Source organism: Trachypithecus francoisi, unplaced genomic scaffold, assembly GCF_009764315.1.
Source record: "Trachypithecus francoisi isolate TF-2019V2 unplaced genomic scaffold, Tfra_2.0 Lachesis_group3, whole genome shotgun sequence".
Classification (NCBI taxonomy): Eukaryota; Metazoa; Chordata; class Mammalia; order Primates; family Cercopithecidae; genus Trachypithecus; species Trachypithecus francoisi.
The window spans coordinates 55,620,241-55,640,225 of record NW_022681468.1 but is presented as its reverse complement, the minus strand read 5'-3'; the positions used below and the strand labels follow the sequence as shown (position 1 = coordinate 55,640,225).

General features: G+C 38.9%; 1 protein-coding gene across 1 annotated transcript in view; it reads left to right on the top strand.

The window, feature by feature from the left end:
• KLHDC1 (kelch domain containing 1) overlaps positions 1–19,626 on the top strand; it is a 64,520-nt gene extending 44,894 nt beyond the window's left edge. Inside the window, exons 10-13 of the mRNA XM_033188110.1 lie at positions 177–249; positions 6,051–6,135; positions 10,304–10,356; positions 18,069–19,626. Of these exons, the coding sequence (XP_033044001.1) occupies positions 177–249; positions 6,051–6,135; positions 10,304–10,356; positions 18,069–18,255 (398 nt within the window). The 3' untranslated portion in view covers positions 18,256–19,626. The remainder of the gene's footprint in view (positions 1–176; positions 250–6,050; positions 6,136–10,303; positions 10,357–18,068) is intronic.
• Positions 19,627–19,985: the final 359 nt, after the last annotated feature.

The following is a 19,985-nucleotide window of genomic DNA, read 5'->3' as shown; positions in this document are numbered from 1 at the left end:
TATGGAAGTTCATTGTCATGGTCACTCTACTTTTGTAAATGTTTGAAAATTTGTATGGTAAAATAGGCGCACTCAGAAAAGATAGTCATTTAAATGTAGCATGGTACATTTGGGGGAAAATTAAAATTGTATCTCAAAGACCTAATCTTAATTTCTGAACCGTCATGATATTGCAGGTGATGGTTGGATTCATAATGTCACAACAAATTGTTGGAAACAACTTACACATTTACCTAAAACAAGACCTAGGTAAGTCTAGAAATTCACAAATAGTAAAATAGTTAAGAATTTTTAAAGTATTAAAATATAGTACCGAATTTATAGTGTTTGCCATTGAAACCATAAGCCATTAAGAAGGATATCTTTCAAATGAGCTTGATGTTACCTAAATAATTTATTATTTTAATTATATCTGATTGTTAGAAATGATCTATCCAGTTTTCACCCATATTTGCATATTTGAAAATGTTATTATTTTAGATAAATGCATAATCTTGCCTGATAACTGAAAATTACGATAATTAAAAGCATCATATGAGATTAATGTTTTTAATGTTAATATTTTTAATAAGCAGGCAAAAATGGGGTTGGCTTTAATAGTAGTTTTTTGTTTTTGGAAGAGGTTTAAAGCAAATTAATCAGGAAATTTGCTTCCATGTTGATCCAGTGGATGGCAGGTTATTATTAATCTTTATTAGCTGTATGATGTATTCATTGATGGGAATTTTTTGAAAATGAAAATGTTATTTATGGTATATCATAGGATTAAAAATTTTAGAAGTTATATACTGTTATTAGACTAAAAAGAAAACTACATTTGTACTATAATTATTTTTTTCTAATTTTATTGAATAATATAATAATATCTTCATAGGAAATTCAGATTCAGTACATTATGATCATTATAATTGGTAATTCTTTTTTATGCTATGTATTTTAGAATTTTAAAAATACAGATTATTTATGCCAGTGTGAAATCAATTTAATGATACGTATTTTTGTTATTTAATAAATGACAGGTTACTTGAGAAAAAGACCTGAAAATATTTATGTGTGTCTATATTAATATTCACAATATATTTAGAATTCATAATTGCATTTGTGATTCTTATGTTTTCATGTAAAAACAGTCATTGGAATGTATTACTTTAACAATTCTGGCTTTTTTGAAATTTTTTTTTTTTAATGTAAAGAGTTTTGTACTAAGACATGGGAGCCCAGAGTTCCAGTCCTTGCTCAGCTACTACCTACATTTTTGGCTTTGAAAAGTCACTTAAAGAAACTGAGCATTGGCCAGGTGTGGTGGCTCATGCCTATTAATCCCAGCACTTTGGGAGGCCGAGGCAGGAGGATCACTTGAGTCCAGGAGTTTGAGACCAGCCTGGGCAACATAGTGAGACCCCATCTCTACAGTTTTGTTTTTTTTAATGGCCGGGTGTGGTGGTGCACACCTGTAGTCCCAGCTACTTGGGAGGCTGAGGTGGGAGGATCACTTGATCCCAGGAGGTTGAGGTTGTAGTGAGCTGAGATGCGCCACTGCACTCTAGCCTGGGTAACACAGACCCTGTCTCAAAAAAAGAAAGAAAGAAAAAGAAACTGAGCATCGATTTCTTCATCTCTGAAATAAAAGAGTTGGACTAGATAATCTCTTAGTTTATTCCAGTTGTTTGATTGTATGAATGCATTAATTATAGACCAAAGTATTAGTAAAAATGTTTAATTTTAAATTGCTCCTATTTTATATTTCAACCCTTAATGAGTAATTAGAGCAACACAACTATTATCTATAATATACTATTAGTTAGAACTAGAGCTATGTAAAGAGATTTCTTTTAATTCAGCTGATGTGTCATGTAAATAATATGCTTTATTAGAATGTTTAGGTGATAAGTTTAGAGCAGCTGTGAAAGGACATAAACTATCAGTCTGTAGAAAAAACATCAGGTTGCAAGCTAGATGTCACCAAAATCAAGGCAGGAAAGGCTTTCCAGTGTTCTTCGATGATGAAATCCAGGCCAGAGTTTCCCTAAGGCAGATAAGACAGAGGCAGATCTACAGGTATGAGGTGAGGAGGAGAACAGGTGGGATACAGTTGAGTGTAAGGAGAACATATATATGTGTGTGTATATATATATACTAATTTTTATGAAAGTGACAATTTAGCTAAGATCTTTAAGCATTTTGTGCAAACTTTTCAAGTTGTAATTTGAAATGTAAGCTGCCCAATTCTCCTCTTAGAACTCTACAGCAAGGTTTCTCAACCTTGGCATTGCTGACATTTTAGACCACATAATTCTTTGTCATGAGGGTGTCCTGTGCATTGTGGTATGTTTAGCAGTATCCCTGTCCTTTACCCAGTAGATACCAGTTGTACTACCTTTTCTCTCCCAAGTTGTGATGACTAAAAATATCTCCATATACTGTGAAATGCCTCTTTAGGGGACAAATTGCCCCTGGTTGAGAACAACTGTTCTACAGTGTAGCACTCCTATTCTCTGGGTCTCACCTTCAATAAACCTATGGCTGAAAAGCCATATATGTAGCCAGACCTGATAGCCTGTAGAGTTGGCTATCAGCAAGGACCCTGTTTTATGTGTCTGAAAAAGATGTTGGAGAAAATGTTAGTATATAGAGCCCCAAGTACTGTTGGATCTGGTGAGTGTTGCCAAGGTTACACATAGCCTTCTCTCCAGGAAATTATTCTGTTCCTTCCCATGTATGAGGGCATTTTTTGTATTCTCTCTCCTTTACCTAACCCTCTTCCAGTCCCCATCCTCAACCCCACCACATAGTCTGGGTTCTTGTTGAAGATTTATAACAATGTATCATCTAAGATAAAAGTTGGAGAATTGGGCAGAGTATTTCCCAAACAACATCTAATGACTTGGTTCCATTTTGGGCCACAAGTGCATTTGTCATTAAATGTGTACATGGTTGTCTGAGGAAAGTATTTGGTTTAACGAATTGTGCATAATTCCACTGTTTGCACTTGTGAAATTTAAGTAAAAGGGATTAACATACTAAAAATTAGTTATGTGTCCCAGTTCCTGGGAAGTAGAAAAAAATAAAATAAGTTGTGTGGTAATAAAGTAGGTTATGATTTATAATTGTTTTAGGTATCTGTTGCTTCAACAGTTGGTATATTAAGAAAAGTAATCAAGGCCAGGTGTGGTGGCTTACGCCTGTAATCCCAGCACTTTGGGAGGCCAAGATGAGAGGATTGCTTGAGCCCAGGAGTTCAAGACCAGCCTGGATAATATAGTGAAACCCCATCTCTGAAGAAAAAAAAAACAAAAAACAAATTAGCTAGGTGTGGTGGCGTGTGCCTATAGTCCCAGCTACTCAGGAGGTGAGGTGGAAGGATTGCTGGAGCCCGGGAGACAGAGGATGGAGGAAGCGGAGATTGTGCCACTGCACTCCAGCCTGGGTGACAGAGCCAGATCCTGTCTCAAAAAAAAAAAAAAGAAAAGAAAAGGAATCAAAGTACTCTAAAAGTCAAAGCAATGACTATGTAAAAATCCCTAATTTACCCTCTAAAATTGGGAAAGTTTTTTGAGAGTTCTCATACTCTGGAAATATTCAACTTTGTAAAACTATAAAATTAGTATTTGTTTTGTTTTTTTGATTTTTGAGATGGAGTCTCAGTCTGTCATCAGACTGGAGTGCAGTGGCGTGATCTTGGCTCACTGCAACCTCTGCCTCCTGGGTTCAAGCGATTCTCCTGTCTCAGCCTCCTAAGTAGCTGGGACTACAGGAGAAAATTATTGTTTGTTAATAATGTGATATTGGAAATAGACGTGAGCTATCAGACCACTTCCAAAAGAGCATTAGATGCTCTACTCCTTTGTGAAATAATTTGTATATATGATGACTGAATATATTATGTTGTTTTCTTGATGTTTATTTTTGTTAGGTTGGTTGGTTTTTTTTTTTTTTTTTTGAATCGGAGGCTCACTCTATCGCCCAGGCTGGAGTGCATGGAGAAATAATTTGTGTATCTAATCACTGAATATATTATGTTTTTTGTTTGGTTGTTTTTTTGTTCGTTTGTTTTTTTTGAGTTGGAGTCTCGCTCTGTCGCCCAGGCTGGGATGCAGTGGTGTGATCTTGGCTCACTACAACCTCCACCTCCTGGGTTCAAGCGGTTCTCCTGCCTCAGCCTTCTAAGTAGCTGGGATTACAGGCACGTGCCAATATGCTCAGCTAATTTTTTTTTTTTTTGAGGCGGAGTCTCGCTCTGTCGCCCGGGCTGGAGTGCAGTGGCCGGATCTCAGCTCACTGCAAGCTCCGCCTCCCGGATTTACGCCATTCTCCTGCCTCAGCCTCGCTCGGCTAGTTTTTGTATTTTTAGTAGAGACAGGGTTTCACCGTGTTAGCCAGGATGGTCTCGATCTCCTGACCTCGTGATCCGCCCATCTCGGCCTCCCAAAGTGCTGGGATTACAGGCTTGAGCCACCGCGCCTGGCCTAATTTTTTTTTTACTTTTAGTAGAGATGGGGTTTCACCATGTTGGTCAGGCTGGTCTTGAACTCCTGTCCTTGTGATCTGCCCACTTCAGCTTCCCAAAGTGCTGGGATTACAGGCTTGAGCCACCGCGCCCAGCCTCATGTTTGCTTTTGTTATTCACAAGTTTTTGAGCAGAAAACTGGGTACAGAACACCACATGAGGCGTTTTTAAGAAACCATAAAATTAGATTCCCCAAGTTCCCATGGTGTGCTGGTAATGGCCAACAACCACTCTCCAGAGTGTGAGGATGCCCTAATTTGTAGCATTTCCTGATTTCCAAGGTGTAAATACTCCTACCCTGGCCAATTTCAAGCTTCCAACATGATGTCACTGCACGTGGAGTTGGATGCAGATACGCACAATCAGCTTCTGCTAGCCAGTAAGCCGATTCCAGCACACCACTGTGACAATTTCTTACCTCAAGGACCTCGTAATCTTAGGTAGCTAGTCAAACAGCTAAAGTAGCATACAGAGCAGTTCATCTTCAAATATAAGTGAGGCGAGTATAAAATGAGCACATAAACATTAAAGGGTGCTGAATAGAGATGGTAACAGAACCAGTTTTGGGTAGGTATTTGGAATACTTCCTGGGTATTTGGAGCCTGTTTTTAAGGCCCAGTAAGAATGGCTTATTATTCTAAGCATAAGAAACAGAGTGAACAAAAGCCTAGAGATAGATAATAAGCTTTTCTCATAGGGGAAGCAAGGAAATGAATTTAGCTAAGTAGAGGGCTCATTTAGGAAGAAGCCAAGAATTTAGATTTGTGGGAAAAAGAAACAGTGGTTGATCACAAATATTAGGCTAGGAAAAACAGCCATTGGTAGCACAGATACTTCCTCATCAGGAAATTTCCATGGTTAGAAACAATATTTGAAAAATATTTGTTATTAGCCATATGTAGCTGGGGGAGATGAGAGACTGAAAAACTAGGAACGTATTATGCTGTTCTGTACTCAGAGTGAAGAGTAGTGTAACAGTGGAAATGTGAAGGAGTGCCAAACTGGATTTGTTGGGTGATGGGGAGCATAGAGTAGTAAAAAAAGAGGCAAAAATTATAAGAACAGTAACATGGCAGATAGTAATAAGAAAACTGGGAAAGTGCCTGTTTCAGCAATAAGGTGATCAGTTCCTTTTTAATTTATTTCACTGTAGGAATAATATGTATGAGAGAAAAAGATTATAAAAATATTGAAGGATATAATAGAGTTATTAAGTCATCTCTGGCTGCATGTGGTGGCTCATGCCTATAATCCCAGCACTTCGAGAGACCGAGGCAGGAGGATTACCTGATCCCAGGAGTTCAAAACTAGCCTCATCTCTTTAAAAAACAAAAACAAAAAACAGAGAGCGTCATCTCCTTAATGGTGTGATTTAATGTACTCTAGAGGAATCTTTATAACCCCTTTTAGGATATTCCAAAGGTTCAAGTTCAATCATGTCTCTTTTAAATAAATTAGAGTATGAAATTTAGAATTGGTTTATGTATAATATGCAGTTTCTTCCATGACAGTGTTTCACTCTGTTTATAATTTTCAATCACAGGTTATGGCACACAGCCTGTTTGGGAAAAGAAAATGAAATAATGGTATTTGGTGGGAGCAAAGATGACTTACTTGCCTTGGATACAGTAAGAAAATTTTATATCTAAATATGTCCTCTGAGTAGTTGTGTTTTTCAGCCTAAATGGCTATTCAGCAAGAATGTTGATATTCTAACATTGCAAAATATGAAGGGCATGAAATGTTACTCTGTGGTTTAAATGATCTTCAGGATGACTGGCTTTTTTTTTTTTTTTTTTGAGATGGAGTCTTGCTCTGTCACCCAGGCTGGAGTGCAGTGGCATGATCTCGGCTCACTGCAAGCTTCGCCTCCCAGGTTCATGCCATTCTCCTGCCTCAGCCTCCTGAGAAGCTGGGACTACGGGCGCCCGCCACCATGCCTGGCTAATTTTTTTTGTATTTTCAGTAGAGACGGGGTTTCACCGTGTTAGCCAGGACGGTCTCGATCTCCTGAACTCATGATCCACCCGCCTCGGCCTCCCAAAGTGCTGGCATTGCAGGTGTGAGCCACCGCACCCAGCAAGAATGACTGGCTTTTATGAAGCCTTTCTAGATATTTTGGATTTACAAATCAAAACAGGTCTATTAGTTTGATTAGCCAAATTATTAAGAAGACCTTTTAAAGGATGACTCCTGTTTCTCTTTTCTCTTACATGGGTTTCTCTAATATTATTGAATTAAAATATTTGTATGTAGGCCAGGTGTAGTTGCCTATGCCTCTAATCCCAGCACTTTGGGAGGCCAAGGCAGGCAAATCACTTGAGGCCAGGAGTTCGAGACCAGCCTGGTCAACATAGCAAAAACCCATCTCTACTAAAAATACAAAAATGACCCAGGTGCGGAGACACGTGTCTGTAGTCCCAGCTACTCGGGAGGCTGAGGCACGAGAATCGCTTGAACCCAGGAGGTGGAGGTTGCAACAAACCAAGATCATGCCATTGCACTCCAGTCTGGGTGACAGAGCGAGACCTAGTCTCAAAGAAATATATATTTGTATCTAATATTTGATACATAAAAAGAATATTAATCATGTAGATTCTAAGTATAATAAATACCCATGAATTTTGTTAGCTAATTTTAGAGTTAGAACATCATCAGTACTGTTGAAGCCACTTGATTATTCCTTCTGAATCTTACCTACTAGCTTCTCCCCTCAAGAGGAAACTACTTTGTTGAAATATTTCAAGTATATTCTTTTTTATTTTTTTGAGACAGGGTTTCACTGTTACCCATGCTGGAGTGCAGTGGCATGATCTCGGTTTGCTGCAACATCTACCTCCTGGGTTCAAGCGATTCACCTGCCTCAGCCTCCCAAGTAGCTAGGATTACAGGTGTGTGCCACCACACCTGGCTAATTTTTTGTATTTTTAGTAGAGATGAGGTTTCACCATGTTGGTCAGGCTGGTCTTGAACTCGTAACCTCAAGTGATCCACTCACCTCAGCCTCCCAAAGTGCAGGGATTGGCCGGGCGCAGTGGCTCAAGCCTGTAATCCCAGCACTCTGGGAGGCCGAGACGGGCGGATCACGAGGTCAGGAGATCGAGACCATCCTGGCGAACACTGTGAAACCCCGTCTCCACTAAAAAATACAAAAAACTAGCCGGGCGAGGTGGCGGGCGTCTGTAGTCCCAGCTACTCGGGAGGCTGAGGCAGGAGAATGGCGTGAACCCGGGAGGCGGAGCTTGCAGTGAGCTGAGATCCGGCCACTGCACTCCAGCCCCGGCAACAGAGCAAGACTCCGTCTCAAAAAAAAAAAAAAAAACAAAGTGCAGGGATTACAGGCATCAGCACCGTGCCTGGCCTATTCTCTTTTTTGCTGTGTATCTTTTACCACTGCTTTACTCAGCTGTTTTACATTTACGTTTAAAGCATTTCAAATTTAAAATTTGATAAAACTAAGGTCAAAGGTATAAATGAGTAGCATTTCACTCCTAGCACCCTGGGAAATTCAGAGCAGGGTGGCCATATTTATATACTATATACAATGGGACAGGAGTTCAGGAACGATTTGTCTGGTTTTGTGTAGTGCACTCAAAAATAGAGCATTCTGAGCCATCAGGGATGGGGTACTGTGAGCCAGAGACTAACCCAGAGGACAATAGCTCCCTTTCATCTCTTCAGGTGCAGTTATCTCCAGAGCTTCTCCTATGGAGTGGCAAACTCCAAAATAGGATGGCTTCTCTCCAGGGAATTTGCTTTATTTTGTAGTTATGAAGCCCCTAACTTAAATGTTTTGTATATTCAAAGTTTTAGAGCTTTCTTTGGCTGAGAATTCAGTGCTTCACTAAAAGATTACAACTTTGCATTTATTAAAAAAGCAAATTTTGTGGTTTGTCTTCTCTTTCTTGGCACTAGAAATCTTCATTTAGGATGCAAAGTTTATCATGAAAATAGGAATTCTGGGGCCGGGCGCGCGGTGGCTCAAGCCTGTAGTCCCAGCACTTTGGGAGGCCGAGACGGGCGGATCACAAGGTCAGGAGATCGAGACCATCCTGGCTAACACAGTGAAACCCCATCTCTACTAAAAACTACAAAAAACTAGCCGGGCGAGGTGGCGGTGCCTGTAGTCCCAGCTACCTGGGAGGCTGAGGGAGGAGAATGGCGTGAACCCGGGAGGCGGAGCTTGCAGTGAGCTGAGATCCGGCCACAGCACTCCAGCCTGGGTGACAGAGTGAGACTCTGTCTCAAAAAAAAAAAAAAAAAAAAAAAAAAAAGAAAATAGGAATTCTGATCAAAAGTATGATCATAAATTATGAAATTCTAAAGACCTATTTGAAAGGATTAGATAAATTTTCTGTGACTTTTCTACCACATTAACTTTTAGATGAGAGAGTCATTATTCAAATAATCTTGAGATCTTGACTTTCAAATTAAGAATTCCCGGGGAGGACTGGGCGTGGTGGCTCACGCCTGTAATCCCAGCACTTTGGGAAGCCGAGGTGGGCGGATCACCCTGAGGTCAGGAGTTCGAGACTAGCCTGGCCAACATGGCAAAACCCCATCTCTACTAAAAATTACAAAAATTAGCCAGAGTGTGGTGGTGTGCACCTGTAATCCCAGCTACTCAGGAGGCTGAGGCAGGAGAATCACTTGAACCTGAGAGGCAGAGGTTGCAGTGAGCCGAAATCGCACTACTGCACTCTAGCCTGGGCAATAGAGTGAGACTCTGAACTAAAAAAAAAAAAAAAAAAAAAAAAAAAAAAAAAAAAGGATTCCCGGGGAATCCTGAGACCACCTGGAAAAGGAGGACAAAGTAAAGAGGAAATTTTAACGTATGAGTTATTTGAAAGAAAAAGTTCAGCTTAAAAACAAAAACAGCGCCAGGCATGGTGGCTCACACCTGTAATCCCAGCACTTTGGAAGGCAGAGGCCAGTAGATTGCTTGAACTCAAGGCAACCTGGTGAAACCCTGTCTGTACAACAGCTGGACGTGGTAGCCTGTTCCTGTGGTCCCAGCTACTTGCGGGGCTGAGGTTGGAGGATGGCTTGAGCCAAGAAGACAGAGGTTGCAATGAGCTCTGATTGTGCCACTGCACTCCAGCCTGGGAAAGAGAGCCAGACCCTGTCTTCAAAAAAAAAAAAAAAAAAAAAAGGTTTTGAAAACACTACTGGGCTGGGTGTGGTGGCTCACGCCTGTAATCACAACACTTTGAGAGGCCGAGGCAAGTGGATCACCTGAGGTCAGGAGTTTGAAACCAGCCTGGCCAATATGGCGAAACCTTGTCTCTACTAAAAATACAAAAAAAAATTAGCCAGCCATGGTGGTGGGCACCTGTAATCCCAGCTACTCAGGAGGCTGAAGCAAGAGAATCGCTTGAACCTGGGAGTAGGAGGTTGCAGTGAGCAGAGATTGTACCACTCTACTACAGTTTGGGCGACAGAGTGGGACTGGAGTCTCAAAAAAAAAAAAAAGGAAAACCATTACTGTTATTTTTTAACTCACTTTTCGGTGAAGAATGTATTTCTTCTTTTCAAATTTGTAATTATGTAGGCTATTGGTTAGGTAAAAATGTGGTCACTGAAAATTGGAAACCACAAACTCAAAGTTTGTAGGTAGCAGGTATATGTATGTACGTGTATGTTTATGTGTGTGCATGAATTTATGTGTCAACAGCTAGAAAGATTTATTTGCTGCCTTATACAATCTTTTACATTTATAAAATTAAAAAACATTCACTTACTAACTCATTGTTATTTTTATCAAAAACTCAATAATGCCTTTTTTATGTTGATTAGGGTCACTGTAATGATTTATTGATCTTTCAAACACAGCCTTATTCACTACTCAGGTAAGCAAATTTAATATTTTCTATATATTTGCTATGAATATATGATAATTTCTTTCTCATTTTTGGGAAGAGTTGAAATCGTTTTCAGGTTGTTTATGACATGAATTCAAGAATATGTGCACATCTTCCTAAGAGTATAATCAAATTTATAATGGCGAACTATACACCAATGTGAGTTTTAAAAATTAAAATATACTGGCTTGGTGTGATGGCTCACACCTGTAATCCGAGTGCTCTGAGAGGCCAAAGCAGGAGGATCACTTGAGGTCAGGAGTTCAAGACCAGCGTGGGTAACATCATGAAACCCACATCTCTACAAAAAAAAAAAAGTAGCTGGCATGGTTGCTCACGTGTGTAGTCCTGGCTACTGTGGCTACTGGGGAGGCTGAAGTGGGAGGATGGCTTGAGCCTGGGAGTTTGAGGCTGCAGTGAGCTGTGATCATGTTTCCTGCACTCCAGCCTGGAAATAGACTGAAAGCCTGTCTCAAAAATAAATACATAAATAAATATTTATTACACACACATATATACATACATGTGTGTATATATATTTTGTGTATGTGTGTGTGTGTGTGTGTGTATATGTATACATACAATACAGTTTGTAAAATTGCCTTTAGTTTATATGGTAATATTAAACATACTATATTTCCTTAATTCTAAGCCTGACATTTTTCACATTTTAACTTTTTGGAAATTAGAATTGCCTAATAATATATCATATTATACATATACTATAACATATATCATATATATGTTATATACAGTCATTCGTTGGTATTTGTGGGAATCGGTTCCAGGAAAACCCCCACTTAGATACCAAAATTCATGAATGCTCAAGTCTCTTATATAGGGTGATATAATATTTGCATATAAACCTATGCCCATCCTACTATATACTTTAAATAATCTCTACTTTACTCATAATTCCTAACACAATTTAAATACTATGAAAATAATTGTTACACTGTATTGTTTTGGGAATAATTACAAGAAAAAAAATGTCTGTACATGTTCGGTACAGATACAACCTTCATAAGCCTAACTACATTTTCAGTCTGCAGTTGGTTGAATCCACAGAGGAGGAACTTATAGATACAGGGGGCTGACTGTATATATACACATACACAGACATTTAATATCGAAGAATTTCTTTTTTAACCCCAAAGCTAGTGTTAAGTTGGTGATATGACTTATAGTGTCTTAGCTCATACATTCTTGCTCTAAAAGGAGTCCATACAAAGTTTAGTGGGAGGATTATAAAAGAAACACCTATTTCTATCTATGAGAGTTGGGAGAAAGGATTTGAGAGATGTAGAAGTTGCCCAGTGAACATGTGTGGGAATTTTATGCAGAGGGAATAACATAAGCGAAGACATATGAGAAAGAGAGAGAGAAAGAGAGGGCATGCTATATTTCAAGGAGTATACTGTAACATTTAGATATTCTGTAACATGAACCACTTGAAAACCATTAGACTAGCTCAAACTGGACCTTTCTAATATCTTTCTTAACTACCCCTTCTCTTCGCACAGTAGTTCTCAAACTAAACTCTCATGAGGGGCTTCAAAAAAATTAATGCCTGTGTTCTGCCCCCACAGGTGGTGATTTAATTAGTCCAGGGTGTGGCCTGCACTTTGGATTGCGGGTTCCTCATATGCGGGGATCAAGAAACACTTGAGTGCCTACTTGGGAAGGCACTGTGCCATGAAATAAAAAGGCATGGCCTTTCCCTAAAATTGCTAATAATATAGAAGGTAGACTTTCAAGCTTTCAGACTTTTTCTACAATAGAAAAAGGAAATTGCCTTAAGAGAAACATATACAAAGTTTATGAGAATACTGGAGAAGAAGGCCTTTTGTCTGTCTATGATTAAGATGGCAAAGGTTAGGGACATCTTCACAGAAGAAGGGTTTGAGCTAAGAATTTGCCATGAACAAACAATGAAAGGGTATTAGTGTAAAGATATATATAAAAGCATAGTGTGTTCTGGAAACTGAATTATTCAGCATCCCTGGAATGTAGTATGAGGCAGAGAGTTGCAAGAAATGATGTTGGACAAGAAATCAGAAATCATATGTCATCTAGAACTTTATCTCTCTTTTACAGTATCTGGTGTAAAAGAGATCAAGAGCCATTCAAAAATTTGGAGCAAGAGAGTAAGATGATCATATTACAAGTTAGACAATTCCTCTGGCAACAGAGTGGATGAAAAATTGAAGGGATATGTGACTGGGTAAAGAAAATCGGTAAAGAGACTAGTACCGTGGTCAGGTACAGAGTGAACGTCTGATCTGGAAAGTATCAATGGGGCTGGAGAAGGAAGGGAGATGGAGATATTTAGGAGAGAGAATGGACTTGGTAGTTAAATAGATGCCAAGGAAAAGGAGTGGGAAGAATTAATGATAGGAATATGGAGAAAGGCAGTGGTCTGAAGATGGGATAAGGGTAGAAATGATGAGTTTGGTTTTGGATGTGCTAAGTGTTTATGGGAACTCCAGTGGAGCTATTCATTAAATGCTTAAATATATGGGAAAAGGTCTGGGCCAGACATAAAATTTCAGAATCACTGGAGAATTAGTAAGTGTGGATTAGCTCTGGCCAGGAGGAGTTTTAGGAGTAAGAAGGAAGCCAACAACTCAGCATTAGGAACTTACTACATTTGAGAGGTAGGGAGAAGAAAAGGAGGCAGCAAGAGAGTGACCAGAGAAGTTGAAGGCTAGCCAGGAGATAATGGTAGCACAAAAACCAAGAGAAGGGAGATCTGAACAAGGAAAGACTACTGTAAAGAGATCCCAGAATATTTGGATTGAAAAGCCCTGTGGATAGTACACATTTTCCCTCATCTCCATTTTCACAGTCAAGGATCCAGTGTCTGTAGTCTCCTCACCACTGCTTCCAGGTTATATCATTTCACATGCAGGTGTTGCCATCCACTAACCTCTGACTCATTTTCCCCCAGTCACTGAAGACTTTGGCCTGGCTCACCACAGTCCCTTTTCTTAACTGGTTTTAGCATCTGTGTGGAGAACCCTTTTCATTCTTTATGATCTCGCTCAGGACAGTTCCACCTGTGAAATCTTAAACTCCCATCCTCTTCTTGGACCAGAAACCTCTTATCCTTTTAATTCTTACACTCCCTTACTGCTTGGACTCTTCTGGGTTCTCCAAATAATAAGACCCTTCCAGTTTTAACTTTCTTTCGTATCCAGCCTAGTTCACCTGCACTTCTTTTCTCTTGCCAGCAATTTTAATCCTCTTCACCGTTTCTCTGTTGGTGAAGGTGGAAGCCAGGATGACTTCTGGGGAAGAGCACCAAGACCAAGGGAGGCTGAGTATGTTTGTTTATATGCTGGTTGGGCAGGAGAAGCCAATGGAGAGTAGGTTGTTAGAAACAAGAAAATGTGGCCGGGCGCGGTGGCTCAAGCCTGTAATCCCAGCACTTTGGGAGGCCGAGATGGGTGGATCACGAGGTCAGGAGATCGAGACCATCCTGGCTAACACGGTGAAACCCCGTCTCTACAAAAAAAATACAAAAAAATTAGCCGGGCGAGATGGCGGGCCCCTGTAGTCCCAGCTACTTGGGAGGCTGAGGCGAGAGAATGGCGTAAACCTGGGAGGCGGAGCTTGCAGTGAGCTGAGATCTGGCCACTGCACTCCAGCCTGGGTGACAGAGCGAGACTCCATCTCAAAAAAAAAAAAAGACACAAGAAAATATAGGAAAAGCGGGTAGAGCAGTGTCTTGAGAAGGTGATTTTAGCAAAAAGATTTTTAAATTAGTCCTTGACTGGAGAAAGGATTCTTTTCTTTAAAATAGTGGAGAAAGAAGGAAGTATGGATATATAGATAGAAAACTGTTTTGGCTGGGGCAGGATATTGAGAAGTTCCAGTTGATAGTGAGGTCATCTGATAAGAGAAAAGAGAGGTGAGGATAAGAACTTAAGATGAATGGTGAAGATTTGAAGTAGCTGCCTAGGTGACAGCAAGAAGATACTGACTTCTGTCTGTGGGATATATAACAAAGGAGCATGCAGCTGTGGTAGAATATCATCAATATGTAGTGTCACCATAGCTGAGAAAAATGGCTTTCCCCAGTAGCACTAAGCAGCCGGGTCGCAGGTGCAGAAAGGAGATGACCGGCTGAATTTATCCATCATTGCAGTTTGGCTGGGATGGGTAACAGAAACGGTGGAGAAGAGGATTAAAATTGCTGGCAAGAGAAAGAAGTTCAGGGAACTAGGCTGGATACGAAAGAAAGTTAAAACTGGAAGGGTCTTATTATTTGGAGAACCCAGAAGAGTCCAAGCAGTAAGGGAGTGTAAGAATTAAAAGGATAAGAGGTTTCTGGTCCAAGAAGAGGATGGGAATTTAAGATTTCACAGGTGGAACTGTCCCGAGCGAGATCATAAAGAATGAAAAGGGTTCTCCACACAGATGCTAAAACCAGTTAAGAAAAGGGACTGTGGTGAGCCAGGGCCAAAGTCTTCAGTGACTGGGGGAAAATGAGTCAGAGGTTAGTGGATGGCAACACCTGCATGTGAAATGATATAACCTGGAAGCAGTGGTGAGGAGTGAGACTACAGACACTGGATCCTTGACTGTGAAAATGGAGACGAGGGAAAATGTGTACTATTTTCTCAAGAAAGCTGCACACACAACAATTTTCTTAGATTTCAGAAAGTCAGAGGAAGCAGGGGTGCTTATAGAACATACAACTGGTGTTCCAAAAAGCAGAAAACCCAGGTTTGGGAGGGAAGATAAGCAGTAATGCGGTAGATGAAGAAATGTGGAAATGATAGAAAGTGGCTTATATTGTCTAGTAGATTTGTGGGATCATGTTCATCATACCTTTGGATATAAAAGAATATTATAAGAAATTAAAAGAAAGAGCTATATTATTCTGATTGTAAAAAGAGAGAGGTTTTTTTTTTTTGCTTTTTTTTTCTTTTGAGATGGAGTCTCATTCTGTTGCCAAGGCTGGAGTGCAGTGGTGCAATCTTGGCTCTCTGTAGCCTCCGCCTCCCGGGTTCAAGCGATTCTTCTGCCTCAGCCTCCCAAGTAACTGGAATTACAGGCACACACCACCACACCCGGCTAATTTTTGTATTTTTAGTAGGGACGGGGTTTCACCATATTGGCCAGGCTGGTCTCGAACTCCTGACCTCATGATCTGCCCGCCTCGGCCTCCCAAAGTGCTGGGATTACAGGCATGAGCCACACCACCCAAGAGAGAGAGATTTTATATATAAATCATTTATATAATGATCAATATATAACCATATAAACATGATTTTAATGATTTTATTAAATGATTAGAGTGGACTTAATCATGCTAAGAGGTCATTGGAAACCTCAGCAAGAGCAGTACACATATATGTATATGTGAATGTGTATAAAGGATCAAATTATGCAGGCTGTTTTGTAATATCTTTCATGTAAATAATCATTCAGTGTAATAAATCTATACTTGTTAGTAATGGCTATATAGGTTCTATCTCGTGGAAATACAATTTATTGGCTAGGTGCAATGGCTCAAGCCTGTAATCCCAGCACTTTGGGAGGTCGAGGCAGGTGGATCACCCAAGGGCAGGAGTTTGAAGTTCGAGACTAGCCTGGCCAAGGTGGTGAAACCCCATCTCCACTAAAAATACAAAAAAATTAGCTGGGTGTGGTGGCATGCGCCTGTAGTCCCAGCTACTCAGGAGGATGAGGTGGGAGAATGCTTGAACCTGGGAAGCAGAGGCTGCAGTGAGCCGAGATCACATTACTACACTCCAGCCTGGACAACAGAGTGAGACTCCATCCCCCCAAAAAAAAAACCATTTATGAACTAGTCTATTAATAGATATTTAGGATATCTGCAATTTGGGGCTATTATAAAAATTAGGCATGAGGCCGGGCACAGTGACTCATGCCTGTAATCCCAACACTTTGGGAGGCCAAGGTGGGCGGATCACTTGAGGTAAGAGTTCAAGACCAGCCTGGCCAACATGGCGAAACCCCATTTCTATTAAAAATACAAAAATTAGCCGGGTGTGGTATGGTGCACACCTGTAATAACAGCTACTCAGGAGGCTGAGGCAGGAGAATCGCTTGAACCCAGGAGTGAGAGGTTGCAGTAAGCCGAGATCAGGCCACTGCACTCCAGCCTAGGTAACAGAGAAAGACTCCATCTCAGGGAAAAAAAAAAAAAAAATTCGTCATGAAATATTCTTATATATTCCTATGGAAGGCTGACATATCACCTGTTGTATTGTGATGATTCCTGCTTGGCTCCCACTGCTAGAGACAAACTGCAGATTCCTTCGAGTGGTACTCAGGGCCTCCATTTATCTATCTCACTTCTGGCCATGCCCCACTCTAATGCTCTGCCTTCCAGCTGTATTTAGACAATAGAAGTGCAGTTTCTGTAATCTTATTTCTCATCTCTAGGGATTTGCCAATGTGGTTCTTCTAGCTGGAATACCTTTGTTTCTTTAATTTGTTGAGAACCTCAAGGTCTCAGCTTGGACCTCCCATCGGGAGAGTTTCCCTGGGCTTGCTAAGGTTGTCTTAGTTATTCTTTTCCTCTGATTCCCACAGAACCCTGTACCTGTACTTCGACCTCCCAGGACATTTTAACTCACTTCTTGTTTAGAGTTGTTCCAGAGCGGAGGGAAAAAGCTTCATAAGAGTATGGAAGAACATCTAAATCTCTAAGAGTCTAAGTGCTTGTAAAAATGACAACTAAACCACAGCAGAATCAAATGAGTTTGTTAAAAAAAATTTTTAACACTTATTTTTTTGAATTAAAGTTTATTAATTGAAACAGGTGCTTTTTTGATAGTTCTTAAGTTTCTTTTGGTTTTAAAGTACAAAATCCTCTTCAAAATAGCGTAAGATTTAAAAGGGCATTGTACTTGGAAGGATACTGCCCTCTAGTCTAATGGAATCAAAGGGGAAAAGAAATGAACACCCAGGCCCCCAGAAGAGTAGAAACCCAAGTGGTCTCTTGGCACTTTCTGTATTGCTCCATTCCTGTCTTTCAACCTGCTCTCTCTGGGTCAGATAAGTCAAGTATGTAACCCCCATGCAGTTGTTTATGGAGGAAACATGGAGCAGATATAAAAATAGATGTTAGATGTTTCATCTTGAGGTGACAGAAGCAAAGGGCAGTTCTGAGAGAAGGGTATATGGTTATTGGGCTGACTGAAAGGATAACATAAACAGGAGCTGCTGTAGACTCATCTGGTTTGAAATTAAGTCTGAATCATTTTTCCTTAAAGAACATTATGCATGGTAAGCCGTATATTCTGTTTCCGTTGGATTTTGGTCAGATTCAGTCTCTATGCTATAAAAATATATGATTATTGTGGTGCTCTGGGGAAAAAAATCCTATCATGTTCCAAACAAGACAAATGAATGCATTGCCATGTAAAATTTTTATGATGATTTTAAATTTTAGGAATACTTAACTATAATAAAGGATAAATGTTTGAGGGGATGGATACCCCATTTTCCATGTCATGATTATTATGCATTGCATGTCTGTGTCAAAACATCTCATGTACTGCATAAATACATATGCATACTATGTACTGACAAAAATTAAAACTGAAAAAAGGTGGAAGTCCAGTACTACAATGTTAAAAAAGAAAGAATTCTTAACTATAAATCTTTTATATTATAACCTCAGGTTCAAGACTAATAATTCTGTTATGTTTTATTTACAGGTCATGCCTTGACTGCATTGGTAAAAATTCTATCATGTTAGAAAGTCAGATATCTTTATTACCTCCTAAACTTCTGCAACAAGTACTCAAAAAAATAACATTTTGGGCTGCAGCTAATCACCGAGAAGAACAAAGAGTCCAAAAAGAAGAAACAGAGAATAAGTATCAGTGGATCAGTAGCAATTAAATTGTTATATACTCTACATATTTAGTATGTCTTAACATTTTAATCGGACTGTACATTTACACTCCCAAATTGCAGGCTCTCTTTAAAGGATAAAATTTGGAATACAAATACTCTGTTAAGTGACTATATGCCATGGGATATATGGAAAAAAGATGTTAATGCAGATTATATTTGTAAACAAATTTCCTTACAAGCTACAGTAATTATTCTTTCTGAAAGTAAGTACAGTTATAACAGATTTTAACTCAAATGTGTATTCTTTACTGGAAAGATTACATACATTTGAGAATAAGAAATTACTCTCAAGAACTTCAGAAATCCCCAACATAATTTCATAAATATATAAATACATGTATGTATGCGAAAACACTACATACACACTTTCAGAAAGAATAAACTTTCTCAAGTCATTTTAAAGTTACCTAAGGTTCTCCTTGAATAACTAATACAGTGGGCCAAATATTATAAAATAGGCAAACACCAGAATGGTATTAAATATTAAACCCCTGCCCTTTTCGACACTTAGCTAGTAAAGTATTCTTAGGCATCATCATAACTTTTCCTCACCTTTATTCGAATAGAGGAATAAATGTCTTCAATTTTCTCTCCATTACCCCTAAGTTATTAGTTTGTCTAGTTTATATATAAAGACCATGCTTTAAAGTACATAAAGTGGAGGTTTATTTATCATACAGGCTTTGAAACATTGAGAAGCAGTATTTTTATTAACTTTTTGAGACATATTAAAATACATTTTGCCTTAGAAGACTGCTTCTAAAGTAATTTTTGTAAGTAATGAGATGGGATGGTAATCTAGTAATTTGACTTTATAGAAACCCCTCAGTTTGGCCCACACCATTCCACAGAGTTATGCTCAAGACAGACACTGAAAAAATCTCATACCTTCCGTTTTATTTTCAGCATTACCATCTATACAGAAATAGAACACTGTATCTTTATATTCCTAAAAATGGTACTTTTGACATAATTAAGAAATTTCTCTTCATATTATCACAATCATGCCCTTCCATTGAATTACTAATTACAATTAATTACTAAAAAGCTTGGTATATAAAATTATTCTCCACAATATTACCATGCAAGTTATCTCTGAAATTTAAAATGTTAAAGAAAAATATTTCTATATTGAAATATATATAATTTATAAATGAAAATTATAGTAGTTTGTAGTATTTCATTGAATTTTAGAGAGATATTTCATATATATTTACTGTATTTTAGATGTGTAAAGCTTCTATTTATGTATTGAAATATTTTTTTACATTTTATTTATTGTACAAAGTATATATAATTACTGTTTTCGTTTTTGTCAGTGTAAAGCAGTCATTAGAATTGATTGTACAAAAAATATTTCATTGTCAGTTTTCATTTTTCTATTTTTAGGCTGAATAACAGATTTAGAAAATGAATCTCACAAGTAATTCACATCTTGGAAGTAATTACCTTATTATGCTATGATGCTGATGAACTTTAGCATCAGTCTTTTATATTTAAGGGAAAAATATATCAAAATCTGATTAGATACTGATAGATGAAATTGAGCAGAAGGAACACCGTTTTAAAATGGCTTCTGGATTATGTGAATGCCTTCACCCGCCTCTTAGAAGAGCACCTCTATTTTTAAATGGTGTATTTGGAATATTAAAAGTTGGATTAGCCCCCACAAAATACACACTCTGATGGGCTTTAAGAGAATGAAAATCTGGCCA